Below are 25,818 nucleotides of genomic sequence, written 5' to 3' on the forward strand. Positions count from 1 at the left end.
ATACAGGTTATTGAGACCACTGGAGCACACTGAGAATAGTTTCTGGTTCATTCTGCCACATTTTGTCAGGGCTCCAGGAAGGATCTAGTATCAATCTTTTGGCCTCGTCATCAAAAAATGATCCACATCATCAGATCCCCAAATACTCTTAGTCTCAACGATCCGAATGCTTCAAGCGAAAGGGATATTTTGGATTATTGAGACCAAATAATTGAGACCACAAGTGCAATTTTTGGTCTTCTGGACAGAGTGATAGTTTAGACGGAGCTTTAGGGCTATCAAGGTAAGTGCTGCTCACCCCACAAAGCCACAAACTCAGAAATTCCTCCATGATTCAGAGAAATAAACCAGCACCCTAAACATAAAACATTTCCTCCCACTTGGACAAGACCGGTCTGTTAAACAAAACACAAAGAAATTTGGTTATGGTATTTGGAAAAAGAGAAATTTAATATATTTAATCTTATTATACATTTCCCCCTAAATTACAAAGTCAATGGGCTGCAAATATATTCTGCTACAAAGCTTTTCTGTAAGAAATATCTCTATAAGAAAATACATCTCATTAAACATTTCCTGTAAATAAATTATTTCAAATAATAACTTTTTGAAGGGTAGGGAGGGCAGGAGGGCCATAAAGGAGGTCATGCAGAAGCTGGCGAATAAATGTAATTGCTGCATAGGAAACATTTTGCTGATGTGCTGTGGTTTCACTTCTCCAAACCTACAGAATTGTATTGATGGACAAACAATCTATCTGTGTGTCTCCAGAATTGGGAGAGTGTTGGGGAATTCATACATTTTTTTACGATCCTTTTGAAGGTGGCATGTGACTGGAGAGCTGGAATTTCTACTAGATAATGCAGACAGAGATTCAAAATCCAGTGGAAAATTGGAATTGGAACCAGCAGGTGGGGAAATCAGTCGGTGCAGAGAGAAGGAGATGAAGGAGTGAGTGATTGGTAATCTATATCCAGGTAGCTCAAAACCTGGTTTTAGAAGGAAGATTTGTTTCATTGTGCGGGTGCTTTCTCCCTGCTGTTGGGAACTGGGCAGAGAAGGGGGGAATTCAGCAAAATGGGTTAATCAGATAATCAGTTGATTAACAATGTCAGTGTTGTTAAAGCACACGCGTCATTTTCCTGACCGGAAGCATGGCTTCCGACCGGAGAGACAGAGGGAGGAATTTATTCAGACAGACATGGGAGGCCCATGTGGGGCAGGGACTGTGCCCAACGTGATTATTTGGGTTCTACCCGAACACTTAGTACATTGCTTGGCACATAGTAAACACAGTATTGTAATTATTATCTAAAAGGGAGCTGGTCACCATGTTACCAAGATGACAATTTTTTGCTTTCATATGGCCTCATCCTTTCTTCCCAATGCGGGTTCCCTTCGACACCAAAGGGTTCCAGATCTTTAATGATGAGCTTGTCTTGCATCAATTTATCACAATTGCGTTCAGCTTGAATTGAATGCGTACCTCTCAAGTATATCTGGTTCTGAGAGATAGTTGGGGAATCAGAAGTTTCAGTTCCTTTTTGATGACTTGGGGCTCCTGTCGTGAAGAAAGGGAAGCTTCCTCTCGTCCTCTTAGCCAAAGTTCACCTGGAACTTTGGTTTGGTGTCGTCATTTTCTTTTCAGCTATCAAATGCTACAGATGTGTTCAGTCAAAGAGAATAGTTGTGACTAAGTGAAATACAATATGTGGATTCCTCTAGACCATTGGATGCTTGTTCAGCATATAGTAATGGAATTGAATATCTGTGGTATTTGAATAGAGATAAAAGTTGTGAATAGTGTTTAAACACGAAATGCCTTTTTTAATGGCCTTCTTCACCAGGTGAGCTGCTGACATTTTGAAATTAAGGTGAAGAAGAACTGCTCCCTTGGCATCTGCCCCATCCTTCACTTGGGGCACATGGAAGTAGTTCTCCATACTGAATGAAGGCCTTGATTCACAAGTTACCCATCTTCAACCCTTTCTGTCACTCTTACTATTTTTGTCAATGCCTGCAGAACTTCATAGTGTGCTTCAAGAAGACGATAGTCTTCTTTATTTCATTAAAATATAGTTCTGCACACGATTATTGATTTATCCATCCGTAACTTGGCACCTCTGGCACAGGCTAAATTCTCGGAAAGCCATGGGATAAATGTCAACCATTTCCACTGCGGGCTTTTTTCTTTTAATAATAGCTTTTTCACAGATGTTTACATTATTTACATGAAACGAGTTGCATAATGGAAACACTCCAGCTGCCATTTCAGTCATCGGTCACCATTCCAAACTGCTTTTTCGTTTCGCTTTTGGTGACGTATTCTTATGCCACACTTCACGTTAGACTTTCTGTTCTTGGTTACGCTCTGCGTTTTCCACCATGCCGTAATGCATTAAATACACAAATTCACAGTCAGCTAGTAACACTTTTCCTCATTTTCGTTCAGATCTTCTGACACACATGAAGTCTGGATTTGGAGGAGTAGGTAGCATCTTTCCATACTTTGCAAGACAGTCCTCTAGCACAGTCACATCGCTGGAAAATCTCTAAGCCGTGAGATCCCTTCTTCCTCTGCTTAGTACACACTTCTCCCTGGTGCAATACTGGCTTGCAGATTTTGGTCCAAAAGTGACGTGCGCAGCAAAATCCTTCAATGCAGTCAGATGAGCGTAAGCAGGGGTCTCCTTCGTGCCCTGCAGAACCCAACCAAAAAAGCGGTTGCTAAATGGTTGAAAGTATTTGCGAAAATGAGCCTTTATGGATTGTCTGTGCTTTTCAACAATCTGCAGTAGCCCCACTCCCCATCAGAATGGATTTTCAAACGTGGCTGTAGTGTGTGTGTGTGTGTGTGTGTGTGTGTGTGTGTGTGTGTGTGTGTGTGTGTGTGTGTGTGTGTGTGTGTGTGAGAGAATGGGTGTTACATATACAAATGCATGTATGTTTGTGTGTGTATGTGTTTGCCTGTTTGTGTGTATGCCTAGTGAGGGTGGCAGGATGTAGAGGGGAGGAGAGGTAAGAGGAGTCAGCTAAATATTTATTCTGGAAACCACATGATGGCTGAGAGCAAAGCAAATCAGTTATCACTACATTGATCTGCAAGGAGAGGCAGGTGGAAGTCAGGGGACCTGGGTTCTAATTCCAACTCTGCCACTTACCTGCTGTGTGACCTTGCTCAAATCACTTAATTTCTCTGGGCCTCAGTTTCCTCCACGGCAAAAAGGGAATTAAATACCTGTTCTCCCTCCTACTTAGACTATAAGCCCCACATGGGGCCTGGTAATCTTGTATCTAGTTCGGTACATAGTTCAGTGCTTGGCACACAGCAAGCACTTAACAAGTACCATAATTATTATTATTAATTATTATTGGTCTGGGGAACTCACACTCTTTCGGACATTCCATGGCAAATAAAGCTGTGTCCAGACCTTAGGAGGAGTTCATTCATAGGGAAAGTGAGTCCTGTCCTGAAAGGACAGCATATATTTGAGGTATATTGAGCTGCACTGAAAAATATAGGACTGCCTGACTGCACTTCTTTTATAATAACTGGGGTATCTGTTAATAAAAGTAATTATGGCATTTCTTAAAACTGTTCTAAGTGCTGGAATAGGTGCAAGATAAGCATATTAGGCATGTTACCTGTCCCCATGGGGCTCCCAGTCTAACTATAAGGGAATATGATTTAATCACCCTTTTGCAGATGAGGGAACTGAAGCCCGGAGAAGTTGTGACTTACCCAAGGTGACACAGAAGGCAAGTGGTAGAGGCAGGTTAAGAACCCAGGTTCTCTGATTTCCAGGCCTGTGCTCTTTACACTAAGCCATGCTGCTTTCCTATTCAGCACTCTCTATGTGCTAAGCACTGTTCTAAGAGTTGGGGTAGATATATAAGCAGATCAGACACAGTACCCCACCCACATGAGGTTCAAAATTTAAGAGGTAGAAAGAATGTGTATTTTGTCCCCATTTTATAGATGAGGCAACTGAGTCACAAAGAAGTTGTGACTTGCCCAGGGTCACCCAGAAAATGGTGAGTTGTGGGTATTTTTCTAGCCTTACCTTTTATGTGGGATTGCTTGGAGTGAGGTCTTCCTAGATTCTGCCAGCCTAGGTCGTGATTAGAGTAGTGGCCATTATTACGATCCTTCTGGCGGGTCCCATCCAGAGCTGGGATGTGAGGAGTGAGGATACTTTCAGTAACCGGAACACAGATCCCTGAAAGGAATGAATAGTGCAAGACGTCAATGTCTTGTCCCAGATCAGAAGATTAGAGATCACGAGGAGAAGATCTTTCCCATCCCCAGTTTCCTCCTCAGAGCAATGCGTAAAGTCCAGATGGGTTAATACTGTACTCTCCCAAGCCCTTAGTACAGCATATAGTCAGCGCTCAATAAATATGACTGAATGAATAAGGGCTATCAGTTTGCCTTCTGTATATGTGAGGACTGATGGAGGGGGATCATGTTCCTATTCTGGGACTCTGGTCATCCTACCACTGTTGGTTACACAAAATTGCCCAAAGAGGGTTGATGTGGGCTGAGGCACTTAGGCAGGCAGAGGAAACCAGAGGAGGTAGATTCACTCTGGTACCTAAACAATAAGTGGGTCAATTGGATGGCTATAGTTCAGCTACTCATTAGGAAACAGCGACCTGAGTTAAGAAGGGAAGTTTGCAGCAGATCTGGCTCAGCTCGAGAGGAAGCCAAGAAGATATATGTTTGTCTAGAGTTCAAAGTCTTCATTTGATTGTAAGCTCCTCCAGGACAGGGATGGCGGTGGTGGTGGGAGGGGCGGCTTGTACTTCCTCTACAGCCCACCTAATGAAGTGCGCGACTCAGAGCGGATGCTCAAGACATCCTGCTGCCTGCTGGCCTGACTAAGCTTGAGAACTTCTCTGCATTAAGACAGGATTTTGTAAACCAGGCTTCTGACTAAAGATGTGGCCGCCCCAGCTTCTGAAACATATGCTTCCTGCTGCTGGAAATTCTAAGTCACCCTCCAATGGACCCCAACCCAGAGAAAGCTCCCTTACCGTTATTGCAGCGGTTACCAGGGCAACACATCCCATCCCGATGGCAACGCTTCTTTTTCCGCCGGCACACCATGCAGGCCGAAGAACCTTGGTGGGGACTGTGACAGTACCTCCCAACTTCACACTCCTTATCGCTGCTGCACGGGTAGGCCTGTCGCAGACAGACAAGAGGAGAGGCATGTCAGAGGAAGGCGAAAGGGGAGATCAATAAAAAGTAGCACCCTCTGCAAAAAAACACATGAGCAGAATGCTGCTGGAAAAAAATATTTTTTTTGTAAGTTCAGCTTGAATATAGTGGGAAGCAATATGGTCTAGTGGAAAAAGCTCTGGCCTGGGAATCATAGAACCTGGGTTCTAATCCTGGCTCTGCCACTGGGATGATGTAGGACCTTGGATACGTCACTTCACTTCCCAGGGCCCCAGTTCCCCCAACTGTAAAATGGGGATTAAGACTGCGAGCCCCATGTGCCTGGAACATAGTAAGCGCTTAATAAATACCACAATCACTATTATTATTACCCATATGGTGATGCTGATGGAGCCTTGGTCCAAGTTACAAAGATTTTGGGAACAAGAACTCGTGTAGGTGAACTAATTGTGGAGACAGTGGTTTGTACAGACCTGATCAAGCAATCAATCGATCGATCGTATTTATTGAGTGCTTACTGTGTACAGATCACTGTACTAAGCACTTGGGAGAGTCCAATAAATAGAGTTGATAAACACTTTCCCTGCCCACCACTACCATTCTCTCATCCTTTCCAATCTCTGGGTCATGATAGACCATGGAGTCCAACGAGTGAGTGGATAGGGGTGCAAAGTAATACTAATTATTACTAATTCAATAATGATAGAATCCAATAGTAATATAATTATTATATCACGATATTAATCAGTAGTAAATCTTATTAAATTATATTAACTATAATCAGATAATACTATAACAATGAAAATTAATGATAATAATAATGATGAGGGTACTTGTTAAACACTTACGATGTGCCAAGCACTGTTCTAAGCACTGGGGTAGATACAAGCTAATCAAATTGGATTAGCTGATAGGGCTCCCATAGGGCTTACAGTCTAAATTGGAAGGCATAGGATTTAATCCCCATTTTCCAGATGACATAACTGAGGCACTGAGAAGTGAAGTGTGACTTGCCCAAGGTCACACTGCAGGCATGTGGTGGTGGCAGGATTAGAACCCAGGACCTCTGACTCCCTTGTGAGATGCGTGTAAAAATTTTAAGGGCAAAACGTACGTATGGCCAGACTGGTTGTGGCCTAATGCCGATTCTGTGCCAAAGAGTCACAGACCAAGTCTGACCCACCTGGCAAAATGCAACCTCCATCTAACTGCAGTGTGGTGGTAGTAAAGAAGTGTTCGCTAGAGCTAGGCCATCAGTGGTATATGGCATCTGGCACGGAAGACGGGGCCGGCAGGAATCCGGAGCATGGCTGTCTAATGTGGGCAGCAAAGACCGTAATGTTTAATAACAATAGTATTTGTTGAATGCCCATGGTACAGTGCCCAGCTTGAATAGTTACAAGATAATCCAGCCAGACGGAGTCTCCGTCCAACGCATTGCTCCCATTCTAAATAACAGGGAGAAGCAGTATTTAATCCTCATTTTACAGATGAGGAAACTGAGGCACAGAGAAAAAATTAAGCGACTTCCCTAAGCCCACATAGCAGGCAAGCGGCAGAACCAGAATTAGAACCCAAGTCGTCCGAATCCTAGGCCTGTGCTCTTTCCACTTGGCCACGCTTCTCATCGTCATTATCATCAATCGTATTTATTGAGCGCTTACTATGTGCAGAGCACTGTACTAAGCGCTTGGGAAGTACAAATTGGCAACATATAGAGACAGTCCCTACCCAACAGTGGGCTCACATTCTAAAAGGGGAAGACAGAGAACAAAACCAAACATACTAACAAAATAAAATCTGACTTGTAGCATATCAGAAACTCAACTTAATGAAGCAGCACAGGCCTCGGAGTCAGAAGGACCTGGGTTCTAATTCCAGTTCCACCACTTGTCTGATGTGTGATCTTGGGCAAGTCACTTCACTTCTCTGTGTCTCAGTGACCTCATCTGTAAAACGGGGATTAAGGACTGTGAGCCCCAGGTGGGCCAAGGACTGTGTCCAAATTGATTACCTTGTGTCTACCTCAGTGCTTAGAAGAGTTCCTGGAACAAAGTAAGCACTTAACAAATACCATAAAGAATGGATATTCAAGTAATTATTAATTGACAGCGATAATGGCCCTTCTATTTCTTGAGGCTAGTGAACTACGGGCAGGCAAGCATGATATGTGACACATGACCACCTGAAATCTAAAAATAAGTCAAAATCTTTATACAGTAAAATGTCCGTAATTAGCTTTCAGCAGATATTGTGAGCTCCCTGGGGGCTGGGATTGTTTTTATCATATTAATGAATTGCACTTCTTCTAGACTTCTTCTAGACTGTGAGCTCACAATTGGGTAGGGACCGTCTCTAAATGTTGCCAACTTGTACTTCCCAAGCGCTTAGTACAGTGCTCTGCACACAGTAAGCGCTCAATAAATATGATTGATTGATTGATTGATTGCACTATTCCTAGCACTTAGTACAATGCTGTGAACACAATAAGTTCTCAATAAATACCACTAGAAAAAAACACCAGTACGCTTATTTTAGAGAAGCAGCGTGGCTCGATGGAAAGAGCACGGGCTTGGGAGTCAGAGGTCATGGGTTCTAATCCCAGCTTCACCACATGTCTGTTGTGTGACCTTGGGCAAGTCACTTAACTTCTCTGAGCCTCAGTTACCTCATCTGTACAATGGGGATTAAGCCTGTGAGCCCCGTGTGGGACAACCTGATCACCTTGTATCACCCCAGTGCTTAGAACAGTGCTTTGCACATAGTAAGTGCTTAACAAATGCTACTACTATGATTATTATTATTTGGTCTGAAGTGGCACAGGTGTGCTGTTTAACTTTAGGTCATGCTGTGCAAGTTCAGCATATCTTTCCAATGTTTCCAACACTATTTTGTTTTCTTGAGCTCTTGGCAGAGTTGTGTTGTGTTACAGTTGCTCAGGGCAGGGGCAGAAGCTGCTTGTTTCTTATCTGCTGCCATCTTATTGGGAAGATTTACTAAGACTATAAGCTCATCTATAGATTGTAAGCTTGCTATGGGCAGGGAACATGTCTCCTAATTCTGTTGTGCTCCCTCAAGCGCTTAGTACAGTGCTCTGCACATAGTAAGTGCTTGATGAATAATAATAATAATAACGATAGCATTTATTAAGTGCTTACTATGTGCAAAGCACTGTTCTAAGCGCTGGGGAGGTTACAAGGTGCTCAGGTTGCCCCATGGAGGGCTCACAGTCTTCATCCCCATTTTACAGATGAGGTAACTGAGGCACAGAGAAGTGCAGTGACTTGCCCAAAGTCACACAGCTGACAAGTGGAGGAGCCGGAATTTGAACCCACGACCTCTGACTCCAAAGCCCGGGGTCTTGCAACTGAGCCACGCTGCTTCTCTATTCTCAATTGAATGCAACTGATTGATTGAGACACATGGTCTCTGTCTTCCAAGCACCTGACTCCGAAGAGCCTAGGCTAGGGTTGCCTTCCTCTGCCAGGCAGGAGACTTTTGAGTAACTGCTTTGTCTAATTATCTATCTACTATCAATCATCTATCTATCTATCTATCTCTATCCATCCATCCATCTATCCATCCACTTATCTATCTACCTACAGATTGATAAATATAGCTATACACATATATATGCAGGTATATGAAAGGAGTCACCAAGATCTTCATGCTATCCAGAGGGATGAAATAATAATAATAATGATGACATTTGTTAAGCGCTTACTATGTGCAAAGCACTGTTCTAAGCACTGGGGAGGATACAGGTGATCAGATTGTCCCACGTGGGGCTCACAGTCTTCATCCCCATTTTACAGATGAGGGAACTGAGGCCCAGAGAAGTGAACTCTCTCCTCGACCCCCTCCAGTCTGGCTTCCGTCCCCTTCATTCCACGGAAACTGCGCTCTCAAAGGTCACCAATGACCTCCTGCTTGCCAAATCCAACGGCTCATACTCTGTCCTAATCCTCCTCGACCTCTCAGCTGCCTTTGACACTGTGGACCACCCCCTTCTCCTCAACACGCTATCTGAGCTTGGCTTCACAGACTCCGTCCTCTCCTGGTTCTCCTCTTATCTCTCCGGTCGTTCTTTCTCAGTCTCTTTTGCAGGCTCCTCCTCCCCCTCCCATCCTCTTACTGTGGGGAGTTCCCCAAGGTTCAGTGCTTGATCCCCTTCTGTTCTCAATCTACACGCACTCCCTTGGTGACCTCATTCGCTCCCACGGCTTCAACTATCATCTCTACGCTGATGACACCCAGATCTACATCTCTGCCCCTACTCTCTCCCCCTCTCTCCAGGCTCGCATCTCCTCCTGTCTTCAGGACACGTCCATCTGGATGTCTGCCCGCCACCTAAAGCTCAACATGTCGAAGACTGAACTCCTTGTCTTCCCTCCCAAACCTTGTCCTCTCCCTGACTTTCCCATCTCTGTTGACGGCACTACCATCCTTCCCGTCTCACAAGCCCGCAACCTTGGTGTCATCCTCGACTCCGCTCTCTCCTTCACCCCTCACATCCAAGCCGTCACCAAAACCTGCCGGTCTCAGCTCCGCAACATTGCCAAGATCCGCCCTTTCCTCTCCATCCATACCGCTACCCTGCTCGTTCAAGCTCTCATCCTATCCCGTCTGGACTACTGCACCACCCTTCTCTCTGATCTCCCATCCTCGTGTCTCTCTCCACTTCAATCCATACTTCATGCTGCTGCCCGGATTGTCTTTGTCCAGAAACGCTCTGGTCATATTACTCCCCTCCTCAAAAATCTCCAGTGGCTACCAATCAATCTGCGCATCAGGCAGAAACTCCTCACCCTGGGCTTCAAGGCTCTCCATCACCTCGCCCCCTCCTACCTCACCTCCCTTCTCTCCTTCTACTGCCCAGCCCGCACCCTCCGCTCCTCCGCCGCTAATCTCCTCACCGTACCTCGTTCTCGCCTGTCCCGCCATCGACCCCCGGCCCACGTCATCCCCCGGGCCTGGAATGCCCTCCCTCTGCCCATCCGCCAAGCTAGCTCTCTTCCTCCCTTCAAGGCCCTGCTGAGAGCTCACCTCCTCCAGGAGGTCTTCCCAGACTGAGCCCCTTCCTTCCTCTCCGCCTCATCCCCCTCTCCATCCCCCCGCATCTTACCTCCTTCCCTTCCCCACAGCACCTGTATATATGTATATATGTTTGTACATATTTATTACTCTATTTATTTATTTATTTATTTTACTTGTACATATCTATCCTATTTATTTTATTTTGTTAGTATGTTTGGTTTTATTCTCTGTCTCCCCCTTTTAGACTGTGAGCCCACTGTTGGGTAGGGACTGTCTCTATATGTTGCCAATTTGTACTTCCCAAGCGCTTAGTACAGTGCTCTGCACATAGTAAGCGCTCAATAAATACGATTGATTGATTGATTGATTGATTGAAGTGACTTGCCCAAAGTCACACAGCTTACAATTGGCAGAGCTCGGATTTGAACCCAGGACCTCTGACTCCCAAGCCCGTGCTCTTTCCATTGAGCCACGCTGCTTCTCTAAAAGACGCTCTCAGCACATGATCAAATATGAACATTTTTCAGAAAATAATAACTACGGTATTTATTAAGCGGTTACTATGTGCCACGTACTGTTTTAAGCGCTGGGGTAGATACAAGGTAATCGGGGCTCACAGTCCCATACGGAGCTCACATCCATATTAATCCATATTGTACAGATGAGGTAACTGAGGCCCAGAGAAGTGAAGTGACTTGCCCAAGGTCACACAGCAAACAAGTGGCAGCGCTGGGATTAGAACCCAAGACCTTCAAAGCAACTTCAAGCAGGATCTGGGCTGTGGCTAAGCAGCAGTGGAGTTGAGTGTGCGGAAAGCCAGCTGGAATAAGAACATCATGAGGTCTGCGAGGTGAAGAGAGAGGTTAAAACCCAAGGCCAGACATGACCAGAAATATTTGAAGAGACTATTGGGCAAGACTGAAAGGACTGTGTTCCCATCTCAGCCTCTTCTGCTCTTTTTGAATGCTCAGAAAGCAACACCAACAGAGTCTGGTGCAAATGTATAAACTACTTATCAGTCTATGATTAATTTATTCCTCTCTGTTTTCTGGAGGTCCAAGATTTAGGAAATGGAAAACAGTTTATCAGCATCCCCTACGGTCTATTTTAAGTATTTTATCTTTTTAACACATTTCCAACAAGAGGTCTTCCCCAGTTAAGTCTCTGCTATGTGATCTTGGGCAAGTCACTTCACTTCTCTGTGCCTCAGCTATCTCATCTGTAAAATGGGGCTTAAGACTGTGAGCCCCACATGGGACAATCTGATTAACTGGTATCTACCCCAGCGCTTAAGAATAGTGCTTGGCACATAGTAAGCGCTTAACAAGTAACATAATTATTTTTATTTTCTTTGACTCCCTCTCCCTCTGCACTGTCTGTGCATTTGGATTTTAACCCTTTGGGCACCCTCAGCTGCCCAGTACTTACGTACATATCCATAGTCTCCTCTAGACTGTAAGCTCATTGTGAGTAGGGAACTTTCTACCAACTCTGCTTTAGTGTAATCTCTCAAATATTTAGTATAGTGCTCCATACTCAGTTAAGTGCTCAATAGGATTTTTAATCTCAAATTTAACATCACCTTCCCTTAATTTTTACATGATCTCTATCTTCTCTCTTTTTCTATCTTCTCCCAATTTGCTCTTTCTCTCTTTCACACACACATAGACACACACATTCAAGAGAAGCAGCATGGCTCAGTGGAAAGAGCCCAGGCTTTGGAGTCAGAGGTCATAGGTTCAAATCCCAGTTCTGCCGATTGTCAGCTGTGTGACTTAGGGCAGGTCACTTAACTTCTCTGGGCCTCAGTTACCTCATCTGTAAAATGGGGATGAAGACTGTGAGCCCCTGTGGGACAACCTGATCACCTTGTAACCTCCCCAGCACTTAGAACAGTGCTTTGCACATAGTAAGCGCTTAACAAATGCCATCATCATCATTATTATTACTATTACTGTGGGCAGAGCACTCCACTGGGAGTGCTTGGGAAAGTACAGAATAAAAATTAACAGACACATTCCCACACAGACATGCACACACACATACACACAGTATCCGGAAGATCTAAAAATCTATTATTCTTTTGATAGAGAAATCACCCATGCAGGATAATGTGGATAAACAAGTTTAAAGAATAAGCAAAACATCATTTCCAGGAAGAGATCATCTAATTCATCAAATTTTCCTGTGCCTTAACTGACAGTTGGCAAGCAAGAGATTTCCATTTGAAATGGTTTTATAAATGGTGTCCATTGACAGCTTTTGTTGAGTGAATACTTTATGACTTGGGGAGGGGAGGGCCCCTAATTACTCCTTTGAAAATAGTCTGCACGCTTTCTTCCCTTCCCATCATTAATGACAGGAGACTCCAGCTAAGGCTTGGTTTCCCAGTTAGTCTGTTTGAAAAAAAAATTAAAATGTTGGGTTGATGAAACCCAAAGCATATTTTCCCCACAAGCTTTTCTCCCCAATGGCTTCTAAGCCCATGGGAATTGTAGGGGAAATGAAATGCACATGTTTCTGATTCGCTTACACTTAATTCAACGAATTGGTGTTTTGCAAGAGCCATTTGATGTCCAAAGAAACTTGCAAGTGTTTTTGAACCTCTCTTCCCCCTTAGAAATAGGACAAATTTTTCCAACAGTAAGTAAACAAACTCAATTCCCCAAAGAGATTATGTGAAATTTGAAACTCAAACTGGTCCAAGTAGATTCTGAGCTTGGTCCTGTGAGCTTTCCAATCTATAAACCTATTTTAGTCAGAGGAACCGGTAACAAAAGTTGGCCCGTGTTTGCGGGAAGGTGCTCAGAAACATTTTGTTTGAAAAGCAAATGTATTTAGTGGTCAAGTCTGTCATTTGTGTTAGATGGAGAAGCTATTAATAAATGGTGAGAATCCACCCATATGGACAGGAATGCCTGAAAAACCTTATTTTCAAATTTATACTCCATCAGAGTACAAGCTCCTTGTGAGCAGAGAACAGGTCACTCTTTATTCTGTACTTCTCAAGTGCCTAGAACAAGGCTCTAAACACAGATGGTGCTGAAAAAATACTACCATTTGACTGATTAAATCCATTGTCGGAGAGTTTTTGCTTGATGTCGAGGGAAATGGATAGCCATTGGAGGTTTTGGAGAAGGGGAATGACTTGAGTGAAATCAATCAGCAGAATTTATTGAGCACCCTGTGTGTTAAGAGCTTTGTACCTCAGGAGGATAGCAGAACTGTATAGTCCCAAGTGCTTAGTACAGTGCTATACACACAAAAAGCATTAAATCAATCAATCATTGGTACTGCTTACTATATGCAAAGCACTGTAAATACTATTGATGATTGATTGATTAATTGATACAATACATTCAGCAGATGTAATCCCTGACCTCAGAGAGTTAACAGTTTTAGCAGGGAGACAGAAACTGTGATAAATTATAGTTTAGAAAGAGTAACTGAGTCTAAATACAGGTGCATGAATGCTTCACAGGGGTACGAATACTTAACTACTGAGAACTACTGAGGTGGCAGTTTGGGGGACACAAGATAGGAAAATGAGGAATTAATCAGGGAAGGCCTCATGGAAGAAATGTGACTTTTACAAGGGTTTTGCATATGGGGGGAGCATTGGTCTGCTGGATGTAAAAGGGGAGGGAGTTTCAGGCAATGAAACTCAGGCTGTGAACACTGAGGTCAGCAGCAGGAGAAATCAGAATATGGCACAGTAAAGAAGGCTGGTTTGAGATTAATGAAGTTGTGGGAATTAAAGGGGTGTTGTGAGACGAGTAGATAGTACGAGAAAGAGAAGATTGAGAGCTTTAAAGACAATGGCTGGGAGTTTTTGCTTGTTGAGGAAAGAAAAGGGCAACATTGATGGGTTTCGAGGACTGGTATTTGTGGAAATTGTTTATTCATTCATTCCATCATATTTATTGAGCACTTACTGTGTGCAAAACACTGTACTAAGCAATTGGGAGAGTACAATACAACAAACAGACACATTCCCTGCCCATAGTGATTCTGTATTGCATTTTGACATTAAGCATGACTTGAAGATGATATTAATGAAACCATTCAAGAAGTCAGATGTGACATCTGCCTCCAGGTGTTGCAACCCAATAGAGAGTGGACACTACAGATACTTGGTCAACTATCCTAGATTTAGTCATCCAAGATCTACAAGACATCGGTGGCTGTATTCTCAAAGCACAAGAAACTCCACGTCAGCAGTAGAAAAGTTGTATTTCAGTTAAAAGAATCTCCCGCACACTGGAACACTTTGTCCGTGAAAATACAATAATGCGCCATTTCTGACCTCTTGCCAATATTTAAATGTGCGTGGCTCATTCAGTTTGCATTCAGAATTCAACTTTGCCATGGTTAATAAAGGATCATTTTTATCATTATCCATGTCATCTAATGCCTAACCAAATAGGAATGGCACTGAATGTGTCTGTTATACTTTTATATTGCACTTTCCCAAGTATTTAGGATGCACACAATTTTTTTTTAGGACACACAGATTTTTTGTCTGCATACAAAAAATGAAATTGTCAGACAAAAAATTTGATTGATTGACTTAGTGACTGACTGTGGGGTCTCAGATCATGTTCTGTGACCACAACCTGCATCCAATTTCCATACCAGCTGCCTTGCAGTACATGCTACTGAACAAAGGTGACCAGCTGAGAGAGTGTAGATGGCTCAGCACAAACCATCCCCACTACCATTAAAAAACTCAGGCACTTTTCCAAAGTCAGTAGAGTGTCATCATCGACTGTTCACAGATATCCAGTGATATTTTATCATGTGGCTAGCAAGGGGTGTAAGAAATTTGTCCAGGTTGGGAAAAGACAGGGAGGTGTGGATTTTCAGAAGACCTGGAAACGCTATGGGGGGGGCAGTATATTTTTGATCCTAAAGCTAGAATTTGAGAGATGAGTTTATTTTAGGTAGGTATGAAGCAAACAGTTCACACGTTTGACATCAGATCAGGACCTGGCCTTAGAAGAATGTCATCTGGATAAACATCCTGTGAGGTTTGATGGGAGGAGTAACAGGTGTCAGGGAAGGGAACTGAAGAAGCGATGGTCCCGACTCCAGGGGATGGTGGACTAACAGGAAAATAGCAGTTGGTCTCTTCCACTTGTAAGTCAGTGGATTCCATTTGTTTATGCCTACAGAGATTGTAGCTACTCCTAACTGCTGACTATTCGAAAACCTATAGGAGATTAATTTCAGTACCTCAACTCAAGGGTCCAAGATCATAAAAAAAATGTCAAGATCTCTCCTTGTCTGCAATGCTATGTGGAAGGATTAGAGAAACACTGCAAGGGTATAGAGTCTGAACTGTTATGAGTGGTTCCTTTTCACCTACATTGCGCCCTGGGTTTGAGGTAGTAGAGCTTAGGGCCCCCTTCTCCATCCCTCTGGGAGAGATGTTGGAGTGAGGCATAGCAGCCAACTTTTCATTTTTAGTGCAACTGCACTTCGACTGCATTTCGACTGCAGTTTCTTTGGAGGGAGCAAGTAAGATGGAGTGTGTGATGATATCAGGTGGGCTTCAAAGGCTTAACCGGTCAGTAAAACCCAATCCTGAATTCCTTTAGCTGTGCTTCACTTTTGGGTTTCCTCAATCCTGCTCAGAAACCTCTCGGGTCTTGTTGATGCCTAGAGACAAGTGAGGCTGGGAGTCCAGTCCAAACAGATGTGGCAGTGGAAAACTACATTTTCTCCCTCTCAGCTGGGAACTAGTAGAAATTGAAGGTGGGGAGAAGCAGGGGAGAGACATCCCCCCTGTTCTCCCTGTCCCCCGCCATAGACTTGGCACCTGTTTCTTGGAAAGGGGAACAGGAAAAACAACAACTCTAAGCACCAGCAAAATATGGCAAAGTAGGGAGAAAAGTGAACACTAAAGCACTCATCTAGTACCAAACTGAACACTAGCTCTCCAGGACACCTAAGGGACAGATTACCTGCAGCAATTGGTTATCTCCACACATTCAAAGGTGAATTCATTCATCCCATTTAGTTTCCCTTAAAAAAAACTAGTAAAGAAGCTTGCTTTACGTTACATGGTATACGGTAAAGTTGTCTAATCAGGCAGATCAACAAAGTGAATTTGTCTAGTTCTATCACCACTGACAACTCGGATCCCTGGTAACTTGAAATAAAATAGCAGTGAGATATAGAAGCAGGGTCATGTTGAGGAAAAGCATGGACTAGGGGAGAGAACATGGGCCTGGGGGCCTTGATTCAAATCCTGGCTCTGCTACTTACCTGCTGTGAGACCTTAAGAAAGTTACTTAACTTTTCTGTGCTTCAGTTTCCTCATCTATATAACTGGGGGTAAGATACTTGTTCTTTCTGCCCCTTAGACTGCAAGCCACATGTGGGACAAGGACTGTGTTTGATCTGCTCATCTTGTATTTACTCCAGTACTTAAACTGGTGTTTGGTGCCTAGTAAATACTTAACAAATGCCACTATTATTATGCCAACTCCTCAGCATTTGAGAAAGATTGATAAACTTGAAACTAGATGCTAATCTTTTGAAGATTCTGTTTAATAGTTTTATTGCTCTGTAGGTTTGATCACATTCATCTCTCCATCATCATCCTGGATGGCATGCAAAGTTATTATCATAGACCCTGATGCTCACAGGAGGAAACTGAGGCACAAAGAATGGCATGGAGGAGGGCTATATATCGTTGAAACACACCAGCCCTCCAAGGCAGAGATCAAATATTATTTATCCCCATTTTACAGAGGAAGAAACTGAGGCACAGAGAAGTTAAGTGATTGGCCCAAGGTATCTCAGCAGGCAAGCGGTGGAGCTTAGATTAAAACCCTGGTCTCCTGACTCCCTCATCAATACTGTTTCCACTAGGCCACATCCCTAAGAGGGACACTCAGCAGGCCAGAAGGTTTTGGAGAATGCTGGAGCAGAGCTGAATTTAGATCTTGGGAAGATGAGCTTCTGCATTGTTCATTCTACAAGCCTCTAAATGTCAACAACATGGACTGGGGCAGCTGTTAGAGAAACTGAAAACTGGAGGGAAACTTGGGCATATCTGTAAATAACGTTTCCTCATTTTGCTTTCTTCTCCCAGTTTAATGTTTGTTAAAAGTCAATATAAATCAGACATTCAGGATGAAATCGCCGGAATCCAGGCCATTAGTTCATAATAATACACTAATGAGCAAAGGAAAAATTAGGGCTAATTGTTGCCTTTAATTAGAACTAATTGTAGTCTTTTTTTTTCAATTATGCTGCCAATTGCTTGGTGTAATAGGCTACTAATTCAAGACTTATGGTGAAAGAGTTGTTTTGATTCTCTTTTGTTGTACGGAAGGGAGGAGAGACAGATGCCACCCATCACTCAAAACACAAAGAAGGTAGACACAAGACAAACAACAAAGAGATTGATGGGGAGAGGACAGGAACGGACATTTCAGATGCCACAGAAGAGCCAAGGTGCAGGAGCACTAATTTAGCACCACTAAACTAAAACGTCGGTTGAGTTGCTGAGTGTTTGAGTAATGAAACTGTTCAGGCTCACTACTGGGGGGTGGGGGGCCAAGCAAGAAATGGTCATGAAAGCACTGATGTGTGCAGGCCACCCCTCCTGACTGTCCCAAGAGCGTCCTAGCTTCGACTGGGATCAGACCTTCCTTCCTCAAGAACAGTCGGCAGAACGATTTAACAATCTGGGGAGGTTTGGACGGCAAGCAACGTATTATCAACTGGGCGGGCCACCTGGGGGAGTGAACGGCATTCCCGGAGGGGAAGAGGCAACCATGGGATCTGGTCAGAGTGAATCGGAAGCTTTGGGAAAGCAGAGGCAGATGGCCAGTCCTTGGGGTGAGGCGGACAGAGATGAGTCTGGTGCTGTATTTCCCAGACCTGCAAGAGCGAAGGCAAGGAACAAACTATTTGATCAATCACCGTGTGGCCTAGTGGATAGAGCACGAGTCTAAGAGTCAGAGGACCTGGGTTCTAATACCGCTCTGCCACTTGTCTCCTGTGTGACCTCAGGCAAGTCACTTCACTTCTCCATTCCTCAGTTACCTCATCTGTAAAATGTGGATTAAGACCTTGAGCTCCCACTTGGGTCAGGGACTGTGTCCAACCTGATAATCTTTCATCTCCCCCAGCACTTGGCAGGTAGTTAGCACTTTACAAATACTATTAAGACAAAAGCAAACAAACAAACTTCCATGCACTGATACAGCCCAAACACTTGAAAAGCAAATATTGAATCTGCACCTGCTGCAGGTAAAGACACTTTAAAGGAGGCTACTTAATGATAAGACACTGTAAAGGAGGCTAGCTAATGAACCATGAGCTATTCAGAGCTTAGAACAGTGCTTGGCACATAGTAAGCGCTTAACAAATACCATCATTATTAATATTATTATTACTCTACCTTCAGGTGGTTGTGTAGCTGCAGAGTTACTCACAGGGAAATAAAGAATGCCTTTTGGATTGCGATCTCTGTTGTGGTGTGTGAGAGTTGAGTTCTGAGAAGGGGTAGTAACCATCATGACCTAGTGGATAGGACCCGGGCCTCTGAGACAGAAGGACCTGGGTTCTAGTCAAAGCTCTGCCACTTGTCTGGTGTATGACCTTGGACAAGTCATTTCATTTCTCCATGCCTCAGTTACTTCCTCTGGAAAACGGGGATTACAAATGTGAGCCCCATGTGGGCCACCGACTGTGTCCAAGGTGACTAACTTGTATCCACCCTAGCGTTTAGAACAGTGCCTGGTACATAGGAAGTGCTTAACAAATACCATAAAAAAGCACTCCTGCTGCTGACGTTTTTGACTGCATTAGGACCGAGTTGATAGGCAGTCTCTCAGACCTGGAGAAGACCCTGTCTTGCCTACCGTGAAGGTTGTGACATTGGAGAATTTCCACAAAATAATAACAGTAATAATAATTCTGGTATTTGTTAAGTGTTTACTGTGTGCCAGGTACTGTATTAAGCATTGGGGTGGATACAAGTAAATCAGGTTAGACACTGTCTCATGAGTGCTCAGATTCAGGCGAATTTCCCATCAAAGTACCTGAGGTCCCACTTTCCAACTTCCATACTGATGGTCTGTCCCAAGACTGCTCCTCAATTCTCCCTTAGTTCCCGGTAAGAGTGTCTCCTCCTCTGACATCCACAAGCTTCGTCACAAGTCCAAGCTCTCCCACTCTAATTTTTAAGTTTGTAAAAGCAAGACCTTGGCAAACAGAAATGGTGAATTCACTTTCCCACCTCCTCATCTGTGCCCTATTAAAATTGGATCTGTTACACATTGAAGTTATGATTGTGCTCATCATCAAGGTATTCATTCATTCATTCATTCAATCATATTTGTTGAGCGCTTACTGTGTGCAGAGCACTATATTAAGCTCTTGGGAAGTACAAATCGCCCACATATAGAGACAGTCCCTACCCAAAAATGGGCTCACAGTCTAGAAGGGGGAGACAGACAACAAAACAAAACAAGTAGACAGGTGTCAATACCACAGAATAAATAGAATTATAGCTATATACATACCATTAATAAAAGAGGGTAATGAATCTGTACAAATATTGTCGGAGCCTTTTTGTTCTGATGGATAGACCTGGTACTCAGTCAATCAGTCAATCATTGGTATTTATTCATTCATTCAGTCATATTTATTGAGCACTTACTGTGTGCAAAGCACACAGAGTATAACAGAGAGAGTATAACAGAACAATGGAGACCTTACTGTGTGCAGAACACTACACTAAGTACTTGGGAGAATACAATACAACACAGCTGGTAGATAAATTCCCTGTCCACAAAGAACTTACAGTCTAGAGGAGGAGCTTGAAGTCTAGAGGTAGCCAGGCAGATGTCAGACATCTAACTAAAGCCTCTTTAACTGCTGTTTAATCATATCTTTCTTACGGGTCCATATATTGTTCAGAACACTTAGGTCACACCTCTTTCTTGTCTTCAATCAATGTGCCCAAAGCAGAAACGCGGGGACAGACTCTTGCAGTATTGCTGGGGACTGTGAAGGATTCAGTGGGGATCTCTAAAGATGGGCTAGTTCTCCTCTGTTTGGATGGTTTGTGTGATCCCTTCAAGGGCAGAGAGATGGACTTGGGGTCATTCATTCATTCAGTCATATTTATTGAGTGCTTACTGTGTGCAAAGCACTGTACTAAGCGCTTAGCCCACCCAGTCCAATAATATCCTCACAGTCTGTTCATCCAGGTTTACAAAGGACAATACTGAGTTCTCCTTCTGAAAAGTCTTGACCACTTAACCACTCAGGAAATTCAGAGGGATCTGGTTATTAATCTCTAAGATCAAGTATTTACAAACGGGTTCCCCTTTGCTCTGGAGGCTCAGTCCCTCTTGACTTTGGGCCCCAAATGATTCTAAACCTACTCGTAAAGTAAGCCTAAATGAGTAACAGATGTACTAGTGCACCTTGGGATGAACGCGGGGTAGACTCAGAGCTGTCATCACATGCGTTACGATCAGATTTGTTTTATATACTCATGTGCTGTACACCTGTGCCTTGCTGGCAATGAACGGGGCTGTGGTTTTCCTTGCATCTTGGCTCCCTTCGGTGATTTTAGCAAACAAATCCTCTCCTTTGCTCTCCTCTTACCTCCCGTGGTACATGGAAGATTTGTGTTTTTTTATGGTTTTCCCCTCCAGCATACCTCACAGAGCATCCACTTCCCTTTATCCATTAAAACGGCTAAATTTAAAACTAGAAAAAGGACATGCCCGTCGCCAAAGTCGAGCCAAGTCCCAACAAGCCCTAGAAAATCAAAAATGTCCTTCAAGAAAATAGAATGGGGGTGGCTGGTGATTTTGAGATCAGTCAAACCTTTTGGAATCTCAGGAAAGCAGTGAGCCCGCTGTTGGGTAGGGACCGTCTCTATGTGTTGCCAACCTGTACTTCCCAAGCGCTTAGTACAGTGTTCTGCACACAGTAAGTGCTCAATAAATATGAATGAATGAATGAAAGCAGTGGTTTGGGGTGAGGAATGATATTTTCTTCTCTTGTATGGCAAACTGGGAAATGGAAGGTGTGAAATTAAAGTTGAATTTCTTGACCTCCTGCACTTCATCGCCTCAAAGTTTCATAGTTTCTGGCTACACTTCCGAACTTGCAATAACACTAGTCTTCCAGGGGGGTTTCAAGAGAGTCACTGTTTGTTTTTCTGGGAATGTATCAAGGTGCTGGGACTAGATTTCTTAGTTACACATTTTTCATTGTGCTCCATAAAAAAAGCACTGTTATCACCAAGGTCAGCCTGCCCTACATGAAGCTAATCTAGATATCCAAGTCCTAAAACAATGTGCCGTTCAAACAAACCTAATTTAGTTGGGCTTCTGTTTACAGTTCTGTGCTACTTTAATTTTCTGTAGACTGATAGAAGCATGAGCTCTCCTCTGATCTTGATTAAAAGGTGGACATCCATTCCAGGAATCAGGTCAGGCAGATAATGGAATGACCATTCACTAATCTCAGACTTTGAGGAAGCAGGTGAGGTGGGAAGATAAAGTAGGATAGGTATTTTGGAACACACGAAATTCAGTAGGAAAACACACAATTCTCCAAATTCAACCTAGTCCGGTAGAATGATGGCATAAAAACAGAAGAAAATGGGCTCATGCCTCTTTTGGTTCAGGGCCAAAATAAAGTCTGCCTCGGGAGACTGCAATACAACAGAGTTGGTAGAAACATTCCCTGTCCAGAACAGCCATACAGTCTAGAGGGGGAGACAGGCACTCATATAAACAAATAATTTATAACATAATTTATAGGTATGTACATAAATGCCGCGGGTCTGCTGGTGGGGTGAATAGCAAGGGCCCTAAGGTCACAGATCCAATTTAGCAAAGAAGGCTTAATTGGGGAAGGCCTCTCTGAGGGAATGTGACCTCAGTGAAGTTTTGAAGGAAGGGAGAGTGGTGATCTGGTGTTTATGGAATGGGAGGGAGTTCTAGGACAAAGTGAGGAGGATGTTAGGAAGGGGTCGAATTATGAGTTAGACGCACTGTAGGCAAGCTGGTACTAGAGGAGTGAAGTGTGTGGGCTGGATTGTAAAATAGGACATCAGTGAGGTAAGGTAGGAGGTTGCAAGATGACTGAATGCTTTAAAGACCATAGTAAGGAGTTACTCCACCCTCTTCCTCCTTGACCTCTCAGCTGCCCTTGACACTGTGGGCCACCCCCTTTTCTGGGAAACATTATCAAACCTTGGCTTCACTGACACTGTCCTCTCCTGGTTCTCCTCTTATCTCTCTGGCTGTTCATTCTCAGTCTTCTTCCCGGGCTCCTCCTCTGCCTCCCACTCCCTATCTGTGGAGGTCCCTCAAGGTTCAGTTCTGAGTCCCCTTCTATTATCCATCTATACCCACTCCCTTGGAGAACTCATTGACTCCCATGGCTTCAGATACCACCTCTATGCAGATGATTCCCAAATCTACATTTCCAGCCCTGATTTCTCTTTCTTTCTGCAGTCCCACATTTCCTCCTGCCTTCCAGGACTCTCTACTTGGATGTCCTCAAATCACCTCAAGCTTAGCACATCCAAAACAGAACTCCTTATCTTCCCACCCAAACTCTGTCCACCCCCTGACTTTCCCATCACTGTAGATGGCGTCATCATCCTTCTTGTCTCAAAAGCCCGTAACCTTGGCGTTATCCTCAGCTCCTCTCTCTCATTCAACCCAAATATTCAATCCATCACTAAATCTTGTCAGTCCCACCTTCACAGCATCTCTAAAATCTGCCCTTTCCTCTCCATCCAAACTGCTACCACGTTAATACAATCACTCATCGTACCCTATCTGGATTACTGCTGATCACTCAACCTCCTGCTTCTCTCCACTCTGGTCCACACTTCACTCTGCTGCCAAAAACTTTCAGGACATGTTTCCCACTCCTCAAAAAACTCCAGTGGTTGCCCACTCAGCACTTAGAACAGTGCTTGGCACATAGTAAGCGCTTAATAAATACCACTATTATTATTATTATTATCCACCTCTGCATCAAACAAAAACTCCTCACTATTGGCTTTAAAGCACTCCACCACCTTGCCACTCTCCTACTATAACCCTTTCATTCATTCATTCATTTATTCAATTGTATTTATTGAGTGCTTACTGTGTGCAGAGCACTGTACTAAGTGCTTGGGAAGTACAACTCAGTAATAAAGATAGACAATCCCTGCCCACACCGGACTTACAAGTCTTGAAGGCGGGAGACAGACAAGTAAACAGGCATCAATATAAATAGAATTATAGATCTTTACATATATACACATGTGCTGGGGAGGGGAGCAAAGGAAGTGAGTTAAGGTGACACAGAGGGGAGGGGGACCTGAGGAAGGAGGGCCTTGTCTGGGAAGGCCTATTGGACGAGGTGAGCCTTCAGTAGGGCTTTGAAGGGTGAAGTGTGATTGTTTGGCAGATTTGATGAGGGAAACTGAAGCCCGGAGAAATTAAGGGACTTGCCCAAGGTCACATAGCAGACAAAAGGCAGAAACAGATTCAAATCCAAGTCCTCTGATTCCCAGGCTTGTACTTTCTCTCTCTTCTCTCTCTCTCTCTCTCTCTCCCTTTCCCTTGGTCTTATATTTTATACCCACTTTTTTCCCCTTTTTAGTTCTGTCCCAATCCTGCCTTGGCCTCTCAGGAATCTGCTCATATTATGCAGTTCATGGAGTGAAGAGAGCAAACCACAGGGAGTTATAGGCTCTGCAAAGACCAGGCTCAGTGGTGAACGGGAAAACTTGAGAAGCAGCATGACCTAGTGGTTAAAGCATAGACTTGGGAGTCAGAAGGACATGTGTTCTAATCCTGCCTCTGCCATTTCTCTTCTATGTGACCTTGGGTAAATCACTTAACTTCTCTGTGACTCAGTTACCTCATCTATAAAATGAGGGTTAGGCCTGTGAGACTTGTTTTGTTTTGTTGTCTGTCTCCCCCTTCTAGCCTGTGAGCACTTTGTTGGGTAGGGGCCATCTCTGTGTGTTCCCGATTTGTATTTCCCAAAGAGCTTAGTACAGTGCTCTGCAGTGCTCAATAAATACGATTGAATGAATGTGGTGGGACATGGACTGTATCCAATCTGATTACTTGGTATCTACCCCAGCACTTAACGGTGCCTGTCATATGCTAAATACTTAACAAATATGATAAAAAAAAGACATTTGATTCAGTAAAGTCACATGCTGGTCCTATTAGCCCAACTCACTCCCAAGGGTTGTGACCCTGTCAGCAGTGACATATCTGAGTACAGTGATGACACTCTTTTCCAAGGACTGTGGCTTGGTCTCTACTTCATAGCCTCCCCTGTTCTGTGCCAAAAGAATCAGGGACCTTCTCTAAATGGCTTCCCTTCATTTTAACATGGTGTAGTGGATAAAACACAGGCCTGGGTAAAGCACAGTCCTGGAAGTCAGAAGGTTATGGGTTCTCATCCTGACTCTGCCACTTGTCTGCTGTGTGACCTTGGGCAAGTTATTTCACTTATCTGGGACTCAGTTACCTCATCTGTAAAATGGGCCTTGAGACTGTGAGCCCCACGTGAGACAGGGATTGTGTTCAACTCCATTTGCTTGTATCCACCCCAGAACTTAGTACAGTGCCTGGCACATAGTAAGCACTTAACAAATACCATTATTATTATTATTATTATTATTATTATTATTAACATTTGCTCTGGAAGATTGAGACTCCCCGTTCATTTTGAAAGTCAACAGTCATGGTTAAAGGAGCCAACATCATGGGCTTGTAGCATTAAAAAAAAAAGAATTGAGCTATAAGCATTATTTGTTCAAAACATACTAACTTTCCTTATTTGGTACGAAAAAAATCATCAGTATCATTATAATTACCAATAGCACTGATGATGTATGCTCAAATCTCCTAGAATGCAGAGGTTATAATTGTGATGAACAGCTCTTGGCAGAAAATTAGTAAGCATTTCTTTTAATAATGTCATCACAGTCAATCCAGATAGATGCAAATCTTCTAATAGAGTTCTGTCTAAAATGCACAGTAAAAACATATATTAAGGAAGTACTGTGCATCTTGGGTGCTTGGAAACATAAAATAGAAGAAAAGATATGATCACTTGTCTTCAGGATCTTACAGCCCAATGAAGACTGTAAGGAAACACAGATTGTCGAATACTCAATATGTAAAAGAGTGAAAGAAGTGACACAAATGATAAAAAATACAAGTAAATAATTAAATGAATAAACAAATGACCATGAGCACTAAGTTGATTTCCATGATGGCTTGACAACAAAGGTGAGAGAATTAATCAGGGAATGCCTCTTGGAGAGGGCTTTGAAAGAATGGAGAGGTGGGAATTGGTCGATTGGAATGGGGTGATATTTCAGACAGTTTCAACACTTTCCACAGTTTAATCCCATTCCAGTCCCCTTCCCCACTAAACTACTTTGAATTGAATTGGGTGAAAGAAGGTTTAGAGAATCAAGGGAAACACAGACTAAATGAAATAGCAGAGTCAAAGACACCAAATTCAAGTGCCTGCATCACTTATAGCTACGGCTATTCCATTTTTAGTTCAGATCTAGG

General features: G+C 43.4%; 1 protein-coding gene across 1 annotated transcript in view; it reads right to left on the minus strand.

The window, feature by feature from the left end:
* Nucleotides 1-432: 432 nt before the first annotated feature.
* The window catches only part of DKK2 (dickkopf WNT signaling pathway inhibitor 2), a 105,356-nt gene continuing 79,970 nt past the window's right edge, over nt 433-25,818 (minus strand). Inside the window, exons 2-4 of the mRNA XM_038754937.1 lie at nt 5,038-5,188; nt 4,065-4,220; nt 433-2,699 (exon numbers count right to left, since the gene is read on the minus strand). Of these exons, the coding sequence (XP_038610865.1) occupies nt 2,449-2,699; nt 4,065-4,220; nt 5,038-5,188 (558 nt within the window). The 3' untranslated portion in view covers nt 433-2,448. The remainder of the gene's footprint in view (nt 2,700-4,064; nt 4,221-5,037; nt 5,189-25,818) is intronic.

Source organism: Tachyglossus aculeatus, chromosome 12 (genome assembly GCF_015852505.1).
Source record: "Tachyglossus aculeatus isolate mTacAcu1 chromosome 12, mTacAcu1.pri, whole genome shotgun sequence".
NCBI classification, from domain to species: domain Eukaryota; kingdom Metazoa; phylum Chordata; class Mammalia; order Monotremata; family Tachyglossidae; genus Tachyglossus; species Tachyglossus aculeatus.